This window comes from Scyliorhinus canicula, chromosome 23 (assembly GCF_902713615.1).
Source record: "Scyliorhinus canicula chromosome 23, sScyCan1.1, whole genome shotgun sequence".
In the NCBI taxonomy this organism is placed as follows: Eukaryota; Metazoa; Chordata; class Chondrichthyes; order Carcharhiniformes; family Scyliorhinidae; genus Scyliorhinus; species Scyliorhinus canicula.
In genome coordinates, this window is record NC_052168.1 from 11652460 (window position 1) to 11668948 (window position 16489).

General features: G+C 46.3%; 1 protein-coding gene and 1 non-coding gene across 2 annotated transcripts in view; both read right to left on the reverse strand.

The window, feature by feature from the left end:
- The window catches only part of gga1 (golgi-associated, gamma adaptin ear containing, ARF binding protein 1), a 53201-nt gene that overhangs the window by 8741 nt on the left and 27971 nt on the right, over positions 1–16489 (reverse strand). The window contains exons 6-13 of the mRNA XM_038783498.1: positions 15333–15433; positions 13128–13208; positions 12165–12302; positions 10165–10246; positions 8871–8978; positions 6731–6886; positions 3886–3959; positions 660–880 (exon numbers count right to left, since the gene is read on the reverse strand). Coding sequence (XP_038639426.1) covers positions 660–880; positions 3886–3959; positions 6731–6886; positions 8871–8978; positions 10165–10246; positions 12165–12302; positions 13128–13208; positions 15333–15433 — 961 coding nt within the window. The remainder of the gene's footprint in view (positions 1–659; positions 881–3885; positions 3960–6730; positions 6887–8870; positions 8979–10164; positions 10247–12164; positions 12303–13127; positions 13209–15332; positions 15434–16489) is intronic.
- Positions 11817–11940, reverse strand: trnal-caa. Its single transcript has 2 exons — positions 11903–11940; positions 11817–11862 (listed from the first exon to the last, which is right to left on the reverse strand). It is a non-coding gene; the product is annotated as a tRNA-Leu (tRNA).

Sequence of the window (16489 nt, forward strand, 5' to 3'; positions counted from 1 at the left end):
TGACCTTGTAAAGTTTCAATGAGATCAGTTCTCATTCTTCGAGGGAATACAGGCCCATTCACCTCAATCTCTCCCCTTACGACAATTTCACCATCCCAGGGAATGGGCTGGTGGTTGTTGCAAATATGGAAATCAAAACCACACGCAAAAAAGAAAAGCACTTAATTCAACTAAAAGTGGCACATTGGCTAGCACTGCTGCCTCACAGTGCCAGGGACTCGGATTCAATTCCGGCCTTGGACGACTGTCTGCGTGGAGTTTGCACGTTCTCCCCCCCCCCCCCCGTGTGGGTTTCCTCCGGGTGCTCCGGTTTGCTCCCACAGTCCAAATACGTGCAGGCTAGGTGGATTGGCACTGGTCAATGAACAGGGTCGCGGGGATAGGGCGGGGGAATGGGCCTAGGTAGGGTGCTCTTTCGGAGGGTTGCTGCAGGCTCGATGGGCCGAACGGCCTCCACCTGCACAGTAGGAATTCTATGGAGAAGTCATAATCTCTTCAATATTTGCGATATGGTCCGTGAATCACCACTGCGCACAATCCCAGCAAAGTATGGACGGCAACCCAATGGTAAGCATATGTGGAACAAATTGACGGAGTGCATTCTAGAGAAGACTTAAGGTGTCTTAATGGTGAACCCCCGCCCCCCAAATGACTCTCACCATTTGACCTGTTGAGATTCCGGAGGCAGCGACTGTTGAAGGAGGGTTTTCCCCAACATATCCAAGTCATCCAAGGCTTTTCTCCCAGAGGACGCAGGTACGCAGCCAGGGGCGGGGCTTTGCTGGCCAGTGTTCGAGGCAGCTGGTTTCAACAATTCGGAGGACAAGACGCTGGCCTCGGCGGAGGTCCCCAAACCACTCTGTTCATCAGACTCCGAGGACTAGGGAGGACAAAACAACATTTGCTCTTAGATCATGTCTATTATGTATTCCAAAAGAAAACGGATACAAGAGGCACCGGAGAAGGTTCAAAAAGACTTAATAGAACTGAGAGGTTAGGATGCCCAGGAAAAGAGCAGAAAGGCTGTGGCTCTCTCCTCTGGAAAAGAGGTGACCAAATAGGGGTCTTTAAAATTATGGAGGAGTTTGATAAAGTAGATGTCATCACTTATAAGGGAGCTTAAAAATAGGGGCCAGAAATATAAAAAAAGTCACCTATAAATCCGATAAGCAACTCCGGAGAAACTTCCTGATCCTGAAAGTGCAACTTGGGGCCACTCACGCAACTATTGATGCAGTTCAGAGGAAGAATAAAAGGTTAAGCTGCTAAATGAGATGAAGTAGGATGGGGGGAGGCTTGTGCGTAAATTCTATGCAATTCATATAATTCACTGTAAAGCGTACTGTACAAGATGCTACAATCGTGCTTCTAACCAATGAGGGGAGATTGTCTTCTGCTAATATCACTGATCCAGAGGCACAGGTTAATGGAGACAGAAGTTCAAATCCCACCATGGCAGCGGGCGCAATTTAAATTCAGCTAATAAAATCTGGGATGTAAAGCTTCTCTCAGCAATGGTTGCCATGAAACTATCATCGATTGCTGCAAAAACCCATCTGCTTCTCTATTGTCCCTTGTAAATGAAAATCGCTTATTGTCACAAGTAGGCTTCAAATGAAGTTAATGCCAAAAGCCCCTGGTCGCCTCTGGGGAAGGAAATCTGCCTCCTTTACCTTGGTCTGGCCTATGCACATAGAATGGCTACAGTGCCGAAGGAGGCCATTCAGCCCATCTAATCTACACCGATCCTCTGACAGAGCTCCCCTCCATGTCCACTCCCCCACCCTACCCCCGTGATCCCACCCTACCCCCGTAACCCCGCCTAATCTACACGCCTTTGGACTGCAGGAGGAAACCGGAGCACCCGGAGGAAACCCACGCAGACATGGTGGGAAAGTGAAAACTCCACACAGACGGTCACCCGAGGCCAGAATTGAACCCGGGTGAGCCCCCGGCCCTGTGGGGCAGCAGTGCTAACCACTGTGCCACCGATCCGCTCGGAAATCCAAACCCCCTCTGAAATATCAAGCCACTATTAACAGATTCTGGTCTTGCCAGCGATGGTCACGTCTCGTGGAAGAATAAATCTCAAGCAGCAAATCCGTGCAATTTATTCTGTCAATTTACTTTCTTTGATATATATTGTGCTCATTTAAACACAAAGGAATGCGGGAGTTGGGGAAATCCTTAGCACCTTCCACATTAACTACAACGCGGGTACATACAGAGCTGGGTTCTGTAGAGTTGGCCCCATCGACATGTCTCAACCTCCCAAAAGGATATAATGTGAACAAATAGGTGACATTTTGAAAAACATTTCGCAGCTAGCTTATGATCAGAGTTAGATTAGTAAATTTAGTGCCAGTATGGGCTGGGTCCAGAACTAGCGAGCCGGCGATGTAGGGGTTTTTGCACTACCCGTCTGATATATACAGCTACATACTATATACAGTACATATTAGAAATGAACATGAACACAGCAAGAATCTCTCACTAAAGAATGAACACTCAATGGCTGGAATCAAATATAACAACCTGGATATCAGTAATACTGAATTAGTAAGTCTTGGACACAGACAAAGTTTCCAACAGACCCTTCTTGAACCACGAACGGCTACTTTAGCCACCAGTAAATTCAGTCTGACAACTGAAACCACAGTTTCGGAAGCAAATATCGGCGGGATCTTTCCATAATCGTCATTCTTCATTTCCACATTTAAAGAAGATTAGAAAATCAGATGTCAATAAATATTAATTTCTCCTAATGCTTTGAAAATTAACCTCATGAAATGTGCTGAATCTGGGGGGGGGGCAAGAACTTCTTATAAATGGCTAAGTAAACTCAGAATTTTTCCAAAGCACAAGTTGAATTTCACTGACGGGGTGTGGGCTTCGCTGGCTGGGCCAGTATTTATTGCCCATCCCCAACTGCCCCCGAGAAGGTGGTGGTGAGTTGCCTCGTTGAACCGCTATGGTCCATGAGGTGTAGGTACACCCACAGTGCTGTTAGGGAGGGTGCTCCATGATTTTGACACAGCGACAATGAAGAAACGGCCGATATATTTCCAAGTCAGGACATTGTGCACCAGTAGTGGAGGGAGTGCCAATCAAGCAGACTGTTTTGTCCTGGGTGATGCCAAGTTTCTGGAGTGCTGTTGGAAGTTGCACTCATCCAGGCAAGTGAGAGTATTTCATCGCACTCCTGACTCGTGCCATGTAGACGGAGGGAAGGTTCTGGGGAGTCAGGAGGGGAGTTACTTGCTGCAGGGTTCCTAGCCTCCGACTTACTGCTGTAGTCACAGTATTGATATAATACCTTTATTATTGTCACAAGTAGGCTTACATTAACACTGCAATGAGGTTACCTTGAAAATCCCCGTGTAGCAACACTCCGGCGCCTGTTCAGGTGCACAGAGGGAGAATTCAGAATGTCCAATTCACCTGGCTTGTTAGGTGAATTGGACATTCTGAATTCTCCCTCTGTGGAAGGAAACCACAGATGAATTGGACATTCTGAATTCTCCCTCTTGTGGAAGGAAACCGGAGCATCCGGAGGAAACCCATGCAGACATGGGGAGAACGTGCAGACTCCACACAGACAGTGACCCAAGCCAGGAATTGAACTCAGGATCCTGGCGCTGTGAAGGAACAATGATAACCACTGTGCTACCGTGCCGTCCTCATATGGCGAGTCATGTTCACTTTCTGACCAATGACACACAGCAGTCAGCAAATAATCCAACTCAATGAATTGAAATTGATTCAGATGATTTTTCTTCTTCCTTCTGAAGGCATATACCTTTCTTTAAAAATAAAAGTCATGTAGCGGGAAACATGAACGTAAGTGAATGACAATGATGGCATCCATGTTCTATATTTTCTCACCTGAAATGTATTCCAGTTACTCGATTCCAGAGACTGTGATGAAGATACTGCATTAGGAACTAGATCATTCAGCCCTACACATAAAAAAAGAGGGGATAGAAGATTTGTAACAGAAGATTCTTGCTCAGCAGGAAATCTTAGGGATGAAAAGTAGCCTGCAGATTTATCGTCCATATCTACCTCCCCCACAACTGCGTGCTACCTCAGCCACTCTAACAGACCACCCAACAGTATAACAATGCTGTGATTTACTACGGTAAGAAATCTTACAGCTCCTGGTTAAAGTCCAACAGGTTTGTTTCAAACACTAGCATTCAGAGCAATGCTCCTTCCTCAGGACATTCACCTGAGGAAGGAGCAGTGCTCTGAAAGCTAGTGTTTGAAACAAACCTGTTGGGCTTTAACCCGGTGTTGTAAGACTTCTTACTGGCTCACCCCAGTCCAACGCTGGCATCTCTACATCATGATTTACTACCGCACATATTTTTTGTGACATCAGATTCTCATTAAAATCAACTGGCTTCAAAAGACTACATCAAGTCATAAAACTGTATCTAGTAATACCCGATTACAGCAAGGTGCAATCTCCCATTTGTCTACAAATGGATCAGAGAAATTTCATTTTTTCAGGAAATAAATAGGAGCCTGGTTTTCCATTTGCACATTCCTGGTGCATGGTCTCACTGCTGGGAGCCAATACTGTGCAATCATCCACAGTGGCCTGCGATTTTCTCTCTATTCGTTTTCACTTTCAAGTAATGCTGTGCAGTCGAACTGTGCAATTGGAAAAATAGTTTCCTTGCTCATTGTACAACACCCTCTTTAGGCTAGGGCACTTGGCATAGAGAAGGATACAGGGAACTGGTACTGATGAGGTAGGCCGAATGGTCTCCCACCTGCATGTCAACCTTTATTGTCAAGAGGAGGGTGGTTTTGAACAGGGGTCTCCTCGGCCACTTACTCATCAGCCAACTCCACAAACGGTTGGTTCTTTTTCTGCTTCCCCAGTTTTGAAGCTATCAGCTTTTCTGGTGATCTAGAAAGTTACTAACTGAACTTTCCCAATCGAGGCAAGTGAAAGTTGAAATGAAACAGACATTCTGGAAACCCAAAATTTTTGAACTTTTTGGCGGACGGTCAGCATTTAACTACTGGACTCAAAAATGCAAATACTTCAAATAAAGAACAAATTTAGTTGTAATAGCACATTCACAGTTTACCCAGGCACCAATAAATGATATCTCAGAACATGTAAAGTATCTAAAATTCAACTAAACCTAAACACTGCACAAGCAAAAGCAACTTGCATTGATAAAGCTGGTAAAAGGCATTCTACAAGCACACAATCAAACATAATCCGACAATAAGAAGCTGCATAAGGAGATAGTAGGACAAGTGACAGCAGTGGAGGTAAGCTTTCTGAACATATTCAAGGCTGAGCTATTTTTGGTTGAAGAGAAAGGGGGGGGGGGGCGCACAGACAGAAACGTAGAGTCGAGACCACAATCGTTTCTTATCGAATTGTGGAGCAGATTCAAACTGTCAAATGGCCCACTCCTGCTCCCAAGTCCTATGTCGTTCAAAACTTAGGACCGAGGTAGTTGAAAATATGGCTGCCAATGGGGAGCTTTTAAAAAATCAGAGGTGCGTAACAGGCCAAAGTTGGAGGAATGCAGGGTTCTGAAGTTTGTGGGGCTAATAAAGAACAAAGAAAATCACAGCACAGGAACAGGCCCTTCGGCCCTCCCAGCCTGCGCCGATCCAGATCCTTTATCTAAACCTGTTGCCTATTTTCCAAGGTCTACTTCTCTCTGTTCCCCACCCTTTCACATGTCTGTCCAGATGCATCTTAAATGATGCTATCGTACCCCCCTCTACCACCTCCGCTGGCAAAGCATTCCAGGCACCCACCACCCTCTGCGTAAAAAACTTTCCACGCACATCTCCCTTAAACCTTTCCCCTCTCACCTTGAAATCGTTTGGGGGGGGGGGGGGAATATATATAGAGAGAGAGAGAGAGAGAGAGAGCGAGAGAGAGCGAGAGAGAGCGAGAGAGAGAGAGAGAGAGAGGGAGCGAGAGAGAGAAAATAAAGATGAGAATTTTAAAACTGAGGTGTAGCCAGGCCAGGAGTTAATTCAGGCCAGCGAAGAGAGGGATAGAACATTACAGCGCAGTACGGGCCCTTCGGCCCTCGATGTTGCTCCGACCCGTGAAACTATCTGAAGCCTATCTGACTTACACTATTCCATTTTCATCCATATGTCTATCCAGTGACCACTTAAATGCCCTTAAATTTGGCGAGTCTACTACTGTTGCAGGCAGGGCGTTCCACACCCCTACTACTCTCTGAGTAAAGAAACTGCCTCTGACATCTGTCCTATATCTTCCACCCCTCAATTTAAAGCTATGTCCCCTCGTGTTGGTCATCACCATCCGAGGAAAAAGACTCTCACTGTCCACCCTATCTAACCCTCTGACTATCTTGTATGTCTCTATTAAGTCACCTCTCAGCCTTCTCCTCTCTAACGAAAACAACCTCAAGTCCCTGAGCCTTACCTCGTAAGACCTTCCCTCCATACTAGGCAACATCCTAGTAAATCTCCTCTGAACCCTTTCCAATGGGCAAACGAGACTCAGTGGCTTTGGCCCGGCAGAGTTTTGGATGAGCCCGAGATCACGGTGGGGCTGGGCCAGGGGACGACTGAAACAGTCAAGTCTAGAGGTAGCAAAGGCACGGATGAGGGTTTCAGCAGCAGGTGAGCTGAGGCGATCTGCAAACTTCCACACTACAGTTGGGAACGTAACGTCACGTCTGGAGAGAAGCAATCCGAAAAGAATCCTCACCTAATGACATTAATTCATCGTCTAGTAATGATACAGAGCTGCTGAGATCCTGTGCTAGGTCAGGATTCCAGGTCTGATTGGCAGGGGCAGCAGGGTAAGAAGGAGTGTGTGAGCCAGTGTCCAACCCAGTCAGGTCTAGTAGAGCAGAACTGCTGACTAAATAACAAAACAAAAATTAATAGCACGTAAATCACAAGGCATGCGATCTTCTCAGTATTAAAATTTAAAAAAAAATCATTGACCTCAATTATATAAAGGCCATTTATTTATTAATTAGTTTGATGCGATTCGATCAACAGGATAAATTATTCTTCCTTCCAGTTTATGCGTAGCTGCTGCTTTGTCGGCACAACAGATATTAAATAACTCCTTTAAGCAGATGGATAATTTCGGTCTTGTTGCACTTGTAGTGGGAGCTTTGCTTACAGCGAGCATGGTTTGGAGATCGAGTGCGGAATTCTTCATCAATGGGATCTCCCGCTCCCCCGGCAGCGCTCCCAAGCCCGCGGGTTTCCCCGACGACATGGGGTGACCACAACGGGGAAACCCCATTGGCTGGCTGCCGGAATGGAGGATCCCGTTGCCAGCGAGGGGAGCGCAGCGCAGGAAAAGGCAGCTGGCGGACTGGAGAATCCCCCCCCCCCCAGGGCTTTTAAAGATGTTTTATGGGGTGTGGGTGTCACTATTCTAGGTCAGCATCAGCTCCCTGTGTTGCAGCACCTGCTCCCTTTGAATGTTGATTACCTGTGGGAGGCATATTGATGAATCTGCCCGAAAGGATAGTCACACTTGTTGCATCCTGTGGTGCCCATAAATCGGGCCCCTGGTTAATTCCATGCTTGTGGAATATCAGTAAACCTCATTCCCGCCTGTGGGACGTTGCAGCGAGTAGTTTAGCAAAGTAGTTGCTTCGAATTGCTGAGGCTACATACGGGATGTGGGCGTCGCTGGTTATTTATTACCCATCCCTAATTGCCCTTGAGAAGGTGGTGGTGGGTCACCTTCTTGAACTGCTGCAGTCCCCGAGGTGTAGGTACACCAACAGCATTAATAGGGAAGGAATTCCAGGATTTTGACTTGCCGACAAGTGAAGTCAGGATGGTGAGCGACTTGGAGGAGAACCTCCAGGTGGTGGGGCTCCCAGGTATCTGCTGCTCTTGTCCTTCTAGATGGTAGTGGTCGTGGGTTTTGAAGGTGCTGCCTAAGGAACCTTGGCGAGTTCCTGCAGTGCATCCTATAGATGGTACGCAACTAACTGTTTGTACAGCCTCCAGAGAGAGAAGGTGCAGTGCTAAAATTTTGAGTTCAAAGTTCATGCTCCCAAGAACTCGGCCAAGAGCGTCCAAACCCTTCTACTTTCTCTTTTGCAGTCCCTCTATATCTTGCAGCCTCACCCGCCTCTTGTCAGGCTGCCCACAGATGCACATCAGTTTGAGGAAACCCTTCCTCGCTTCCTGGTGGCTTCCGCTCAACGTTATCGCCATCAGGAATTCAACCACACAGGATGCGTGCAGACGCGAAGCCACACGCCTACCCAGCTGAAAGGCCTGTGTCAGACGGATTTGGTTGGCTGCTTTTTGACCTCTGGCTCAGAAGGTTATGCGTTTAAACCCCACCCCCACAACCGTTCAGCTGGTAAAAGAGGCTGTTAAGTTTGCGAATGTCTAAGGGACGGTTGGATGAGGAGATGAGGTATGGATCCAGCCGCCAGCTCAGATGGTTCAAGCGGGCTGTACGAGTACTCAGTAAAGAAAATTTTTCCGGTGTCCAGGCCAAGATATTCCCCGCATCCAACACCACCCAAAACAAATTATTTGGCCATCTATGTTACGACAGTAGGGAGGATATTTCTAACACAGGATGGTCGACACTTAACTGGAAAGCAGTTAAAGTGGTTCTAAGAATACATCTGGTAGGATGCACCTTGAGAAGTGACAGGGTGCTCTATAAACAAAATAATATTGCGAGCTGCACACTAGATGCTGACAAAGAGGTAACACCCACACACATGCATGCACTCGCGCGCCCACACAGTAAAGTTCGAATGAGATATTGCCCGACATCTACGGAACATGTGGGAACTGCTGCAGCTGCTACTACGATTCGGGGAGAAAACGTACAAGAGGACATTATTACACACCTTTAATGTTTGGCAGATCAGTCGCTCCGTTAACTTCTTCCCCCTTCACTATCTTCTTGTACGTGTTAATGACCTGCGTTAAGTTATCGTTCGCTTGAAGGATTTCAGCTGGGGCAACAACAAAAAAAAAGGCGGAATGGAAATGAGCTTGTAAAGTTTATTTTTAACAAAAAAACCATTTACTTACAGCACGCACTGCTACTTAACTTGCTGCAGAAGAAACTTACGAGGATGCTACCAGGACTTGATGGTCTGAGTTACAAGGAGAGGTTGGATAGGCTGGGACTTTTTTCTCTGGAGCGTAGGGGGCTTAGAGGTGATCTTATAAAGGTCTATAAAATAATGAGGAGCATCGATAAGGTAGATAGTTGATACCTTTTCCCAAAAGTAGGGGAGTGTAAAACTAAAAGGGCATAGGTTTAAGGTGAGAGGGGAGAGATACAAAAGAGACCAGAGGGTAAATTTCTTCACACAGAGGGTGGTGAGCATCTGGAAGGAGCTGCCAGAGGCAGTGGTAGCAGCGGGTATGATTTTGTCTTTTAAAAAGCAGTTAGACAGTTACCTGGGCAGGGTGGGTATAGAGGGATATGGGCCAAATGCAGGCAAGTGGGACTAGCTGAGTGATAGAAACTGGGCGGCATGGACAAGCTGGGCCGAAGGGCCTGTTTCCATGTTGTAAACATCTATGACTCTATATCTGCGGGGTGAGGGTGGGGGGGGGGGGGAAATTAGGCGTAATCACATGGTCATCAACAAGGTTCAGAAACCTCCAACATTGTTGGAGAAAATGCTGGAAATGTAAAAATCTGGACAGTCAACATCAGAAAAGAAGAAGAATTGTTCACGGTTTGAAAATCTGCCGAGCATTTTGAACGTTCGTGTTCCTGCTGCGTAATCCCAGCACTTGGCCGTTTGTACTCCGAGTAACACTCCCTGCACTTCTTTGCACACATACTATGAGTTCTGCTTGCAATGCACGACATCTCACAAAGCTTTCAGGATTCACATTTATCGTGACCCGTCTCCTTATAATCACAATGGCTAACTGGAACGAAGTGTGGCCAATTGGAAACCAAATTCTCGCTTTAAAAAAAAAAATTCCATGTATGTAAACAGCACAAAACAACTTGCACCTATGCATTTAGCCAGCTTATTTCTCTCAAATGCATCATATCTACATGTTGGACCAGTATCCTGCACTTCATTTATTAGGCTAATCTCCACAGTTTCATAGAATTGCACAGAACTGCTCGTGGAAAGTACCAATTTTGATAGGTTTACTTAATTAATTTACCCAGCGCTTCATCGTTATCCTCAGTGTCACTGGCCAGTCTGAATAGTGTGGGTCTCATCTTCTCACACCGCTGGTACAGCTCCTGCAGCAACCCATGTGTGGAAAAGAAGAATTTAATTACAGGAAAAATAATATCAAATATCCTCCAAGTACCTCGGTGCACTGCAGGTTAAAGTAATTAATAAAAGAGATTACAGCTTACACTAGCATGTGGAGTCAGGAGGCGATACTGACTTGACACGTATGGGAACTCCCGTGTCTTAGACACCAGGGGGTGGAATATCATTCACAGTCTGTCCCAGTCTAGGCAGATGCAATGAAGAACCCCTCTTGCTATTAACAATCACAGACTGATTAAAAATTCCTGGAGTATTGAAGCAGGATAAACTATCATTTTTTTGCCACTGCAGCATTTTCCAGTTTAGGTACTTATGGACCACACTATGGAGAGCCAGTTCTCAGGTTATGTTTGTGATCTCCGAGTAATGACACAGGCTGAGATTTCCCATCAATGCTCCGCACTGGCCTTGTTGGGAGCAGTTCAATGTGAGCCAGGCACAACAAGCAATGATGCAAAGTAATGTGCACGCTTTTGTATTTTTGTGCTCATGGGAGGAGAAGGACACTGCTTTTAATTCTGCCGCCTAGAGTTCAGCAAACACACTCTGCCACAAGATGTGAGGTTCCTCCAATAAAACCCGAACAATAACATTGAACCTCCCCCATTGCACCATTCCTCTCTCAATGGGGTCGTACAACCGTGGGTGCACTTCACTCCATCTGGGAGGAGCTGGGTTGATGGACGTCTCAAAGTGATTACGTGAGAGGAGACATATGGTTGTGTGGTCAGTCGAGACAAAATTAAAACCGCGTTTTCACAGGGAAAAGCATTAACCCACAAGCCATCCCATCTAAAATGACAATAACAATTCATGCATGTTTGAATGTATGCATTCAGTCAAATGTTACAAAGGAATCAGTTCTGTCCCGGAATCAGTCCAAGCCTCAATGACTATCAAGGTTAAGTTTACTGAGGTTATCTGATAAAATGCAACAACGGGAGTCAGTGTTTGCTCCCCCCCGCCTACTTTTGTGCCTTTGACCCTTTCCTTGTCTGTTTATTCTCGCTTTCAAATCCCTCCATGGCCTCACCCCACCCGATAGCCTTCTCCAGCCCACATCTCTGCGCTCCTCCAAATATAGCCCCTCGTGCAACCACGATTTCCTCCGCTCTGCCACTGGTGGTCAAGATCTGGAATTCCCTTGCTGAAGCTCTTTGCCCCTCTACCCTTCATATGTCACACAATTTACAGTGCAGAAGGAGGCCATTCGGCCCATCGAGTCTGCACCGGCTCTTGGAAAGAGCACCCCACCCAAGGTCAACACCTCCACCCTATCCCCATAACCCAGTAACCCCACCCAACACTGAGGGCAATTTTGGACACTAAGGGCAATTTATCATGGCCAATCCACCTAACCTGCACATCTTTGGACTGTGGGAGGAAACCGGAGCACCCGGAGGAAACCCATGCACATACGGGGAGGATGTGCAGACTCCGCACAGACAGTGACCCAAGCAGGAATCGAACCTGGGACCCTGGAGCTGTGAAGCATTTGTGCTATCCACAATGCTACCGTGCTGCCCATGACAATGTCAGGAGTGGGATTTGAACCCACACCCCTACAAAGGGACCAGAAATCACCAGGCTTAAACAAGGCAAGGCAAGGAAACACACTCCTTGAGTCTGGCGCCTTAGACCACTCGGCCATCCGTGCATATGAGCCCATCATGCAAAACCGAAACAGCATAGGGTAACAGGAGCTGGCCCAAGTGAGAGAATCTAATTCAGGAACGGCAATCTCAACGGTTTCAAAGTTATTTTTGGATGTGAGTTCCGTTCTCCAGATGCGATGCCCCTCTGTTTGATCCACACGTGTACACCGGGTAATCACAGTGCCACACACACACAAAAAAAAAAGCATCGCCTCCGCGCAGGTACCTTCATTATTTCTTCATTACTCTCGGAGGTTTCATCTTTGCTGTAATTCTCTAACATTTCGCTCAGAAGTTTAACATTGTTGTTCACCTCTTCAATGGCGTTCACTCTTTTAGAAATCTTCTCCAACCTTTTTTGGTCCTGAGGGTTTAAGGTTTGGGGTTTTCAGCACAGCCTTTTCTACAGGTAGCACAACTTTACTGAATTATTAGCGATACTTAAAAAAGAACAGAAACTGAGGAAGGGTGGGGGCAGGCGAGGATCTGGCTGGACCAATACATTTCAACGCGGATGATCGAATTTAATCCCATCAACCTGGGATGGATTTGAAATCTCCTCCAGCCGGGTTTTGGAGCGCGAGTTTGGGCAGTTTTGATGCATGTACCCAAACAATGAAAATGTCCCCCAAGTGGCAGTGACTGACAATCTCACCCAAGGGGCCCAAAGGACGGCTGAACGAGGGCACAGCAGAGCGTAACAGTACTGCAGTTAGGGACGCTGACTAGGGAACAGAGTACAGTGAGGGTTACTTTGCACACCGGGACAGAATTTCTTTCTTCATTCGTTCACAGGATGAGGGCTTCACTGGCGAAGCCAGCATTGACTGTCCATCCCCAACTGCCCAAACGGTGACATTATTTCCGAGTCAAAATGGTAAGTGATTTGAGAAGGAAACTCGGGGGGTGGTTGGCATTCCCGTGTCTGCTGCCCTTGCCCTTCTGTGTGGTACAGGTTGTGGCTTGTGCTGCCGGGGAAGCCCTGGTGAGCTGCTGCAGTGCATTTTGCAGATGGTACACATACATATCTTTGGAATAGCAATTATTCTATTCCACAGCACTAACACCGCCACATCACAAGGAAATTAAAAAAAAAAAAGATTATGCCAAGAATAAAAACGGACTTTAAAAATTGTCCATTTTACACTTAGCAATCTGCGAACTCTAGGAACGAGAGGAGAAGACCCACCTCTTGGACCATCTCCTTGATTAGTTTATTAGCAGCTCGGAGGTCCTCTGGATGGGTGCTCTTCAGCAGTCTGGCCAATAACTAAAAAGAGGTAATTGCACAAATCAATCCCACAGGAGTCGAGCCTACAATGTCAAACGTGGCACAGGGAGCTCTCTGTGGCACTTCCCCTACCAGACAATAAAACACAAAACGTTTGAAAGACACTTTAAACATCACATGTTGCTGTGCTGCTATAACACTAAAACTCTCCCATTAGCTATCAGGTGGTGTAATGTGCAATTATACAATACCATCTAGTGATGGAAACGAACACTGCAACACAAACATACATTAGCAGTTTGGATCAGAGGAATGAATGTGCTGCCATCGTGCCCAAAATTGTATGTTACAATAGTAACGAGACTTCAAAAGGTATTTCACTGGCTGCAAGGCACTTTGGGACGTCCTGAGGTTATAAATGGTGCGACATAAATGCAAGTCTCTACTTTATTCACTGGCTGGAAATGTGCAGTGAGTGTGTGTGTGTGTGTGTCTGTTCATCTAACACTCCAATAAAAAAAAAATAAGCACAGCCTTTTCTACAGGTAGCACAACTTTACTGAATTATTAGCGATACTTAAAAAAGAACAGAAACTGAGGAAGGGTGGGGGCAGGCGAGGATCTGGCTGGACCAATACATTTCAACGCGGATGATCGAATTTAATCCCATCAACCTGGGATGGATTTGAAATCACTGATACTTATCCTCAGATTTGGACTATTAAAAACATTCCCTCGGCACTTTCATCTCTCAAAAGACCAGTACAAATTCTTGAACTTCAGAATAGAAACTAAATGTGACTGAGAATCATAGAGGTCTACAGCACAAAAAAGGCCCTTCTGCCCATCGTATCTGCCCCAGTCAAAAACAGCCAGCTGAGTATTTTAATCCCATTTTCCAGCACTTGGCCTACAGCCTTGTCTGCCTCGGCATCGCATGGTCACTTCTAAATCCTTCTTGATGTGGAGGGTCTCTGCCTCCACTACCTTTTAAGGCAGTGAGTTCCAGACTCCCAACACTCTCTGGGTGAGGTTTTTCCTCACAATCCCCTCTAAACCTCCTGCCCCTTACCTTAAAATCTATGCCCCCCGGTCATTGATCCCTCCACCAAGAGAAAAAGATTCTCCCCGTCTACTCTATCTACGCCCCTCATAATTTTATGCATCTCAATTATGTTTCCCCCTCCCTCAGTCTCCTCTGCTCCAAGGAAAACAACCCCAGTCTATCCAATCTCACTTCGTAGCTAAAACTCTCCAGCCCAGGCAACATCCTGGTAAATCTGCTCTGCACCCTTCCCAGTTCTATCACACCCCTATAACGTGGATTCCAAAACTGCGCACGTTGCTCTAGCTGTGGCCTAACCAACATTTTATACTTTTCCAGCATAACCCCACTGCTCTTTAACTCTACACCTGGGCTAATAAAGGCAAATATACCATACGCGTTCTAAACCACTGCCCTGCTACTTTAAGGGTGTAGTGTACATGCACACAAAGGTCTCTCTGATCCTCGGCGTTTCCCAGGGTCCTGCCGTTTATCATGTATTCCCCCGACTTGTTTGTCCTGCCCAAGTGCATCACCTCACATTTATCTGGATTGAATTCCATTTGCCACTCGTATTACTTATGTAATAGAAACTAATCGTGACTCATTCAGGCACCAGTGGTTTTGATCGAAATTTCAGTTCCTGACAGTACCACAGCGACAAGAACTAGCTGACACATTGAGCTGACAATTTCTGCCACAGATTTGCGTCAAACCTTTCCACAAACTGTAGAGAAATTCCAATACCCCAACCAACTCTATTTCTCTGCCATCTGAAATGTGAGATCAGCACTTTAAAATGAAGATTAAATTCACACCAACTAGCTCATCTCCTTTAAACCCGACTTCACAGCAAGTCCAATGTTCCCTCTAATGCTTTTCCTGAGCATTGCAGCCAATTTCTTCAAATGTCTGACTTTTAAAAGATTTTTTTTGCACAGTCACACATGTGCTGCAACTTCCAAGAGTCTCAAGGGCAATCAGGGATGGTCAATGAATGCTGGCCCAGTCAGCGAATCCCACATCCCTTGAATGAATAGAAGACAGCTTTGAGGGAACACTGTTGAAGACTACACCTAGTCTTCCCTCTCGGCAAATAGTACACAGCACCAAGCTACCTTAGATTTCTCCTCATCTTCAAACATAGCGTTCTGCGAGCGCGGAGGGGGCGGAGGAAGAGGCTCATCATCAGGCAGCACGGGATCCTGTTTCAGAATTCCTGCGGGAATCAAGTGGGGTCAAGATATTAAAACAGGAAAATCACTGCAAATGGCAGAGCACTCTTCAGCGAAACCGGTCCTTCTTACGAGGCTGGGCTGGGGGGGGGGGGGGGACGGGGGCACGGGACAGTGCAGGGTCAGGCACAGCTCTGGGCAAGCATGAAAATGAAATGCCACTCACGAGCTTGCCAGCAATATCAGGACAGTTCTGCCTCTAGCTCCAAACCCATAACTTACATTTTGCTGTTCCTCTGCTTCTCGCTGATAAGTTAGCAACATTCTATCCTCTCTTCATAGCAAACAAAGAATTCACTTTAACCACTTTTCAATGAAAGCAAGTTTATAAAAAAAAAAAATCCAGCACTCATTCACAACTGGCAACCGGTCTTCAGTTCAAACACCCTTCTTTAAGCCACACACGATGCATTCATTTTGTCGGAGGCACGTTTTTAAAAAATAAAGTGAGGCCTCCTTCATGTTCCAGTGAGACGCGCTAGCAAGGTACTGTTTGCAGTCACTGATTACTGCTCAAAGGGAAGGACGTTTCTGCCGAGGTCACTTACATACAGGTTGATGGAGATTCCGTCGCCAATTTCTGACTTCTCCAAACCAATCGCATTTCACAAAAAATAATAAATGGCCAACCAGCTGCATTCCGCAAGAGGAGATCCAAACACCAGGACAATTCCCTATCCGACTGAATCTCAGCTCCGGCCTCCAAGGTGAAAAAACTGCTTTTTTGCAGTAATAGCATCTTAAACCTGGAATTTTACAGGGCTGAGTGCTGATCATCAGCAGTAAAACCATAACCCTGATCCATACATGTGAGAAATTGCCATTGAATGGATGGCATACAAACATGTTGCCTGGATCATTCCAACATTTAGGCTTCTGCATAAGCCTCCTCTCACCCCTCATCATTAGCCCTTTCAGCTTATTCAAGTCCATTCTCCCTCATGCATTTCCCAGATTTCCCTTAAAGGCTATTCCGTCTCAGCTACTTCTTGAGGTAGCGGGTTCCACATTCTTGCCGTCCTCTTTAGCCACTCTATGTG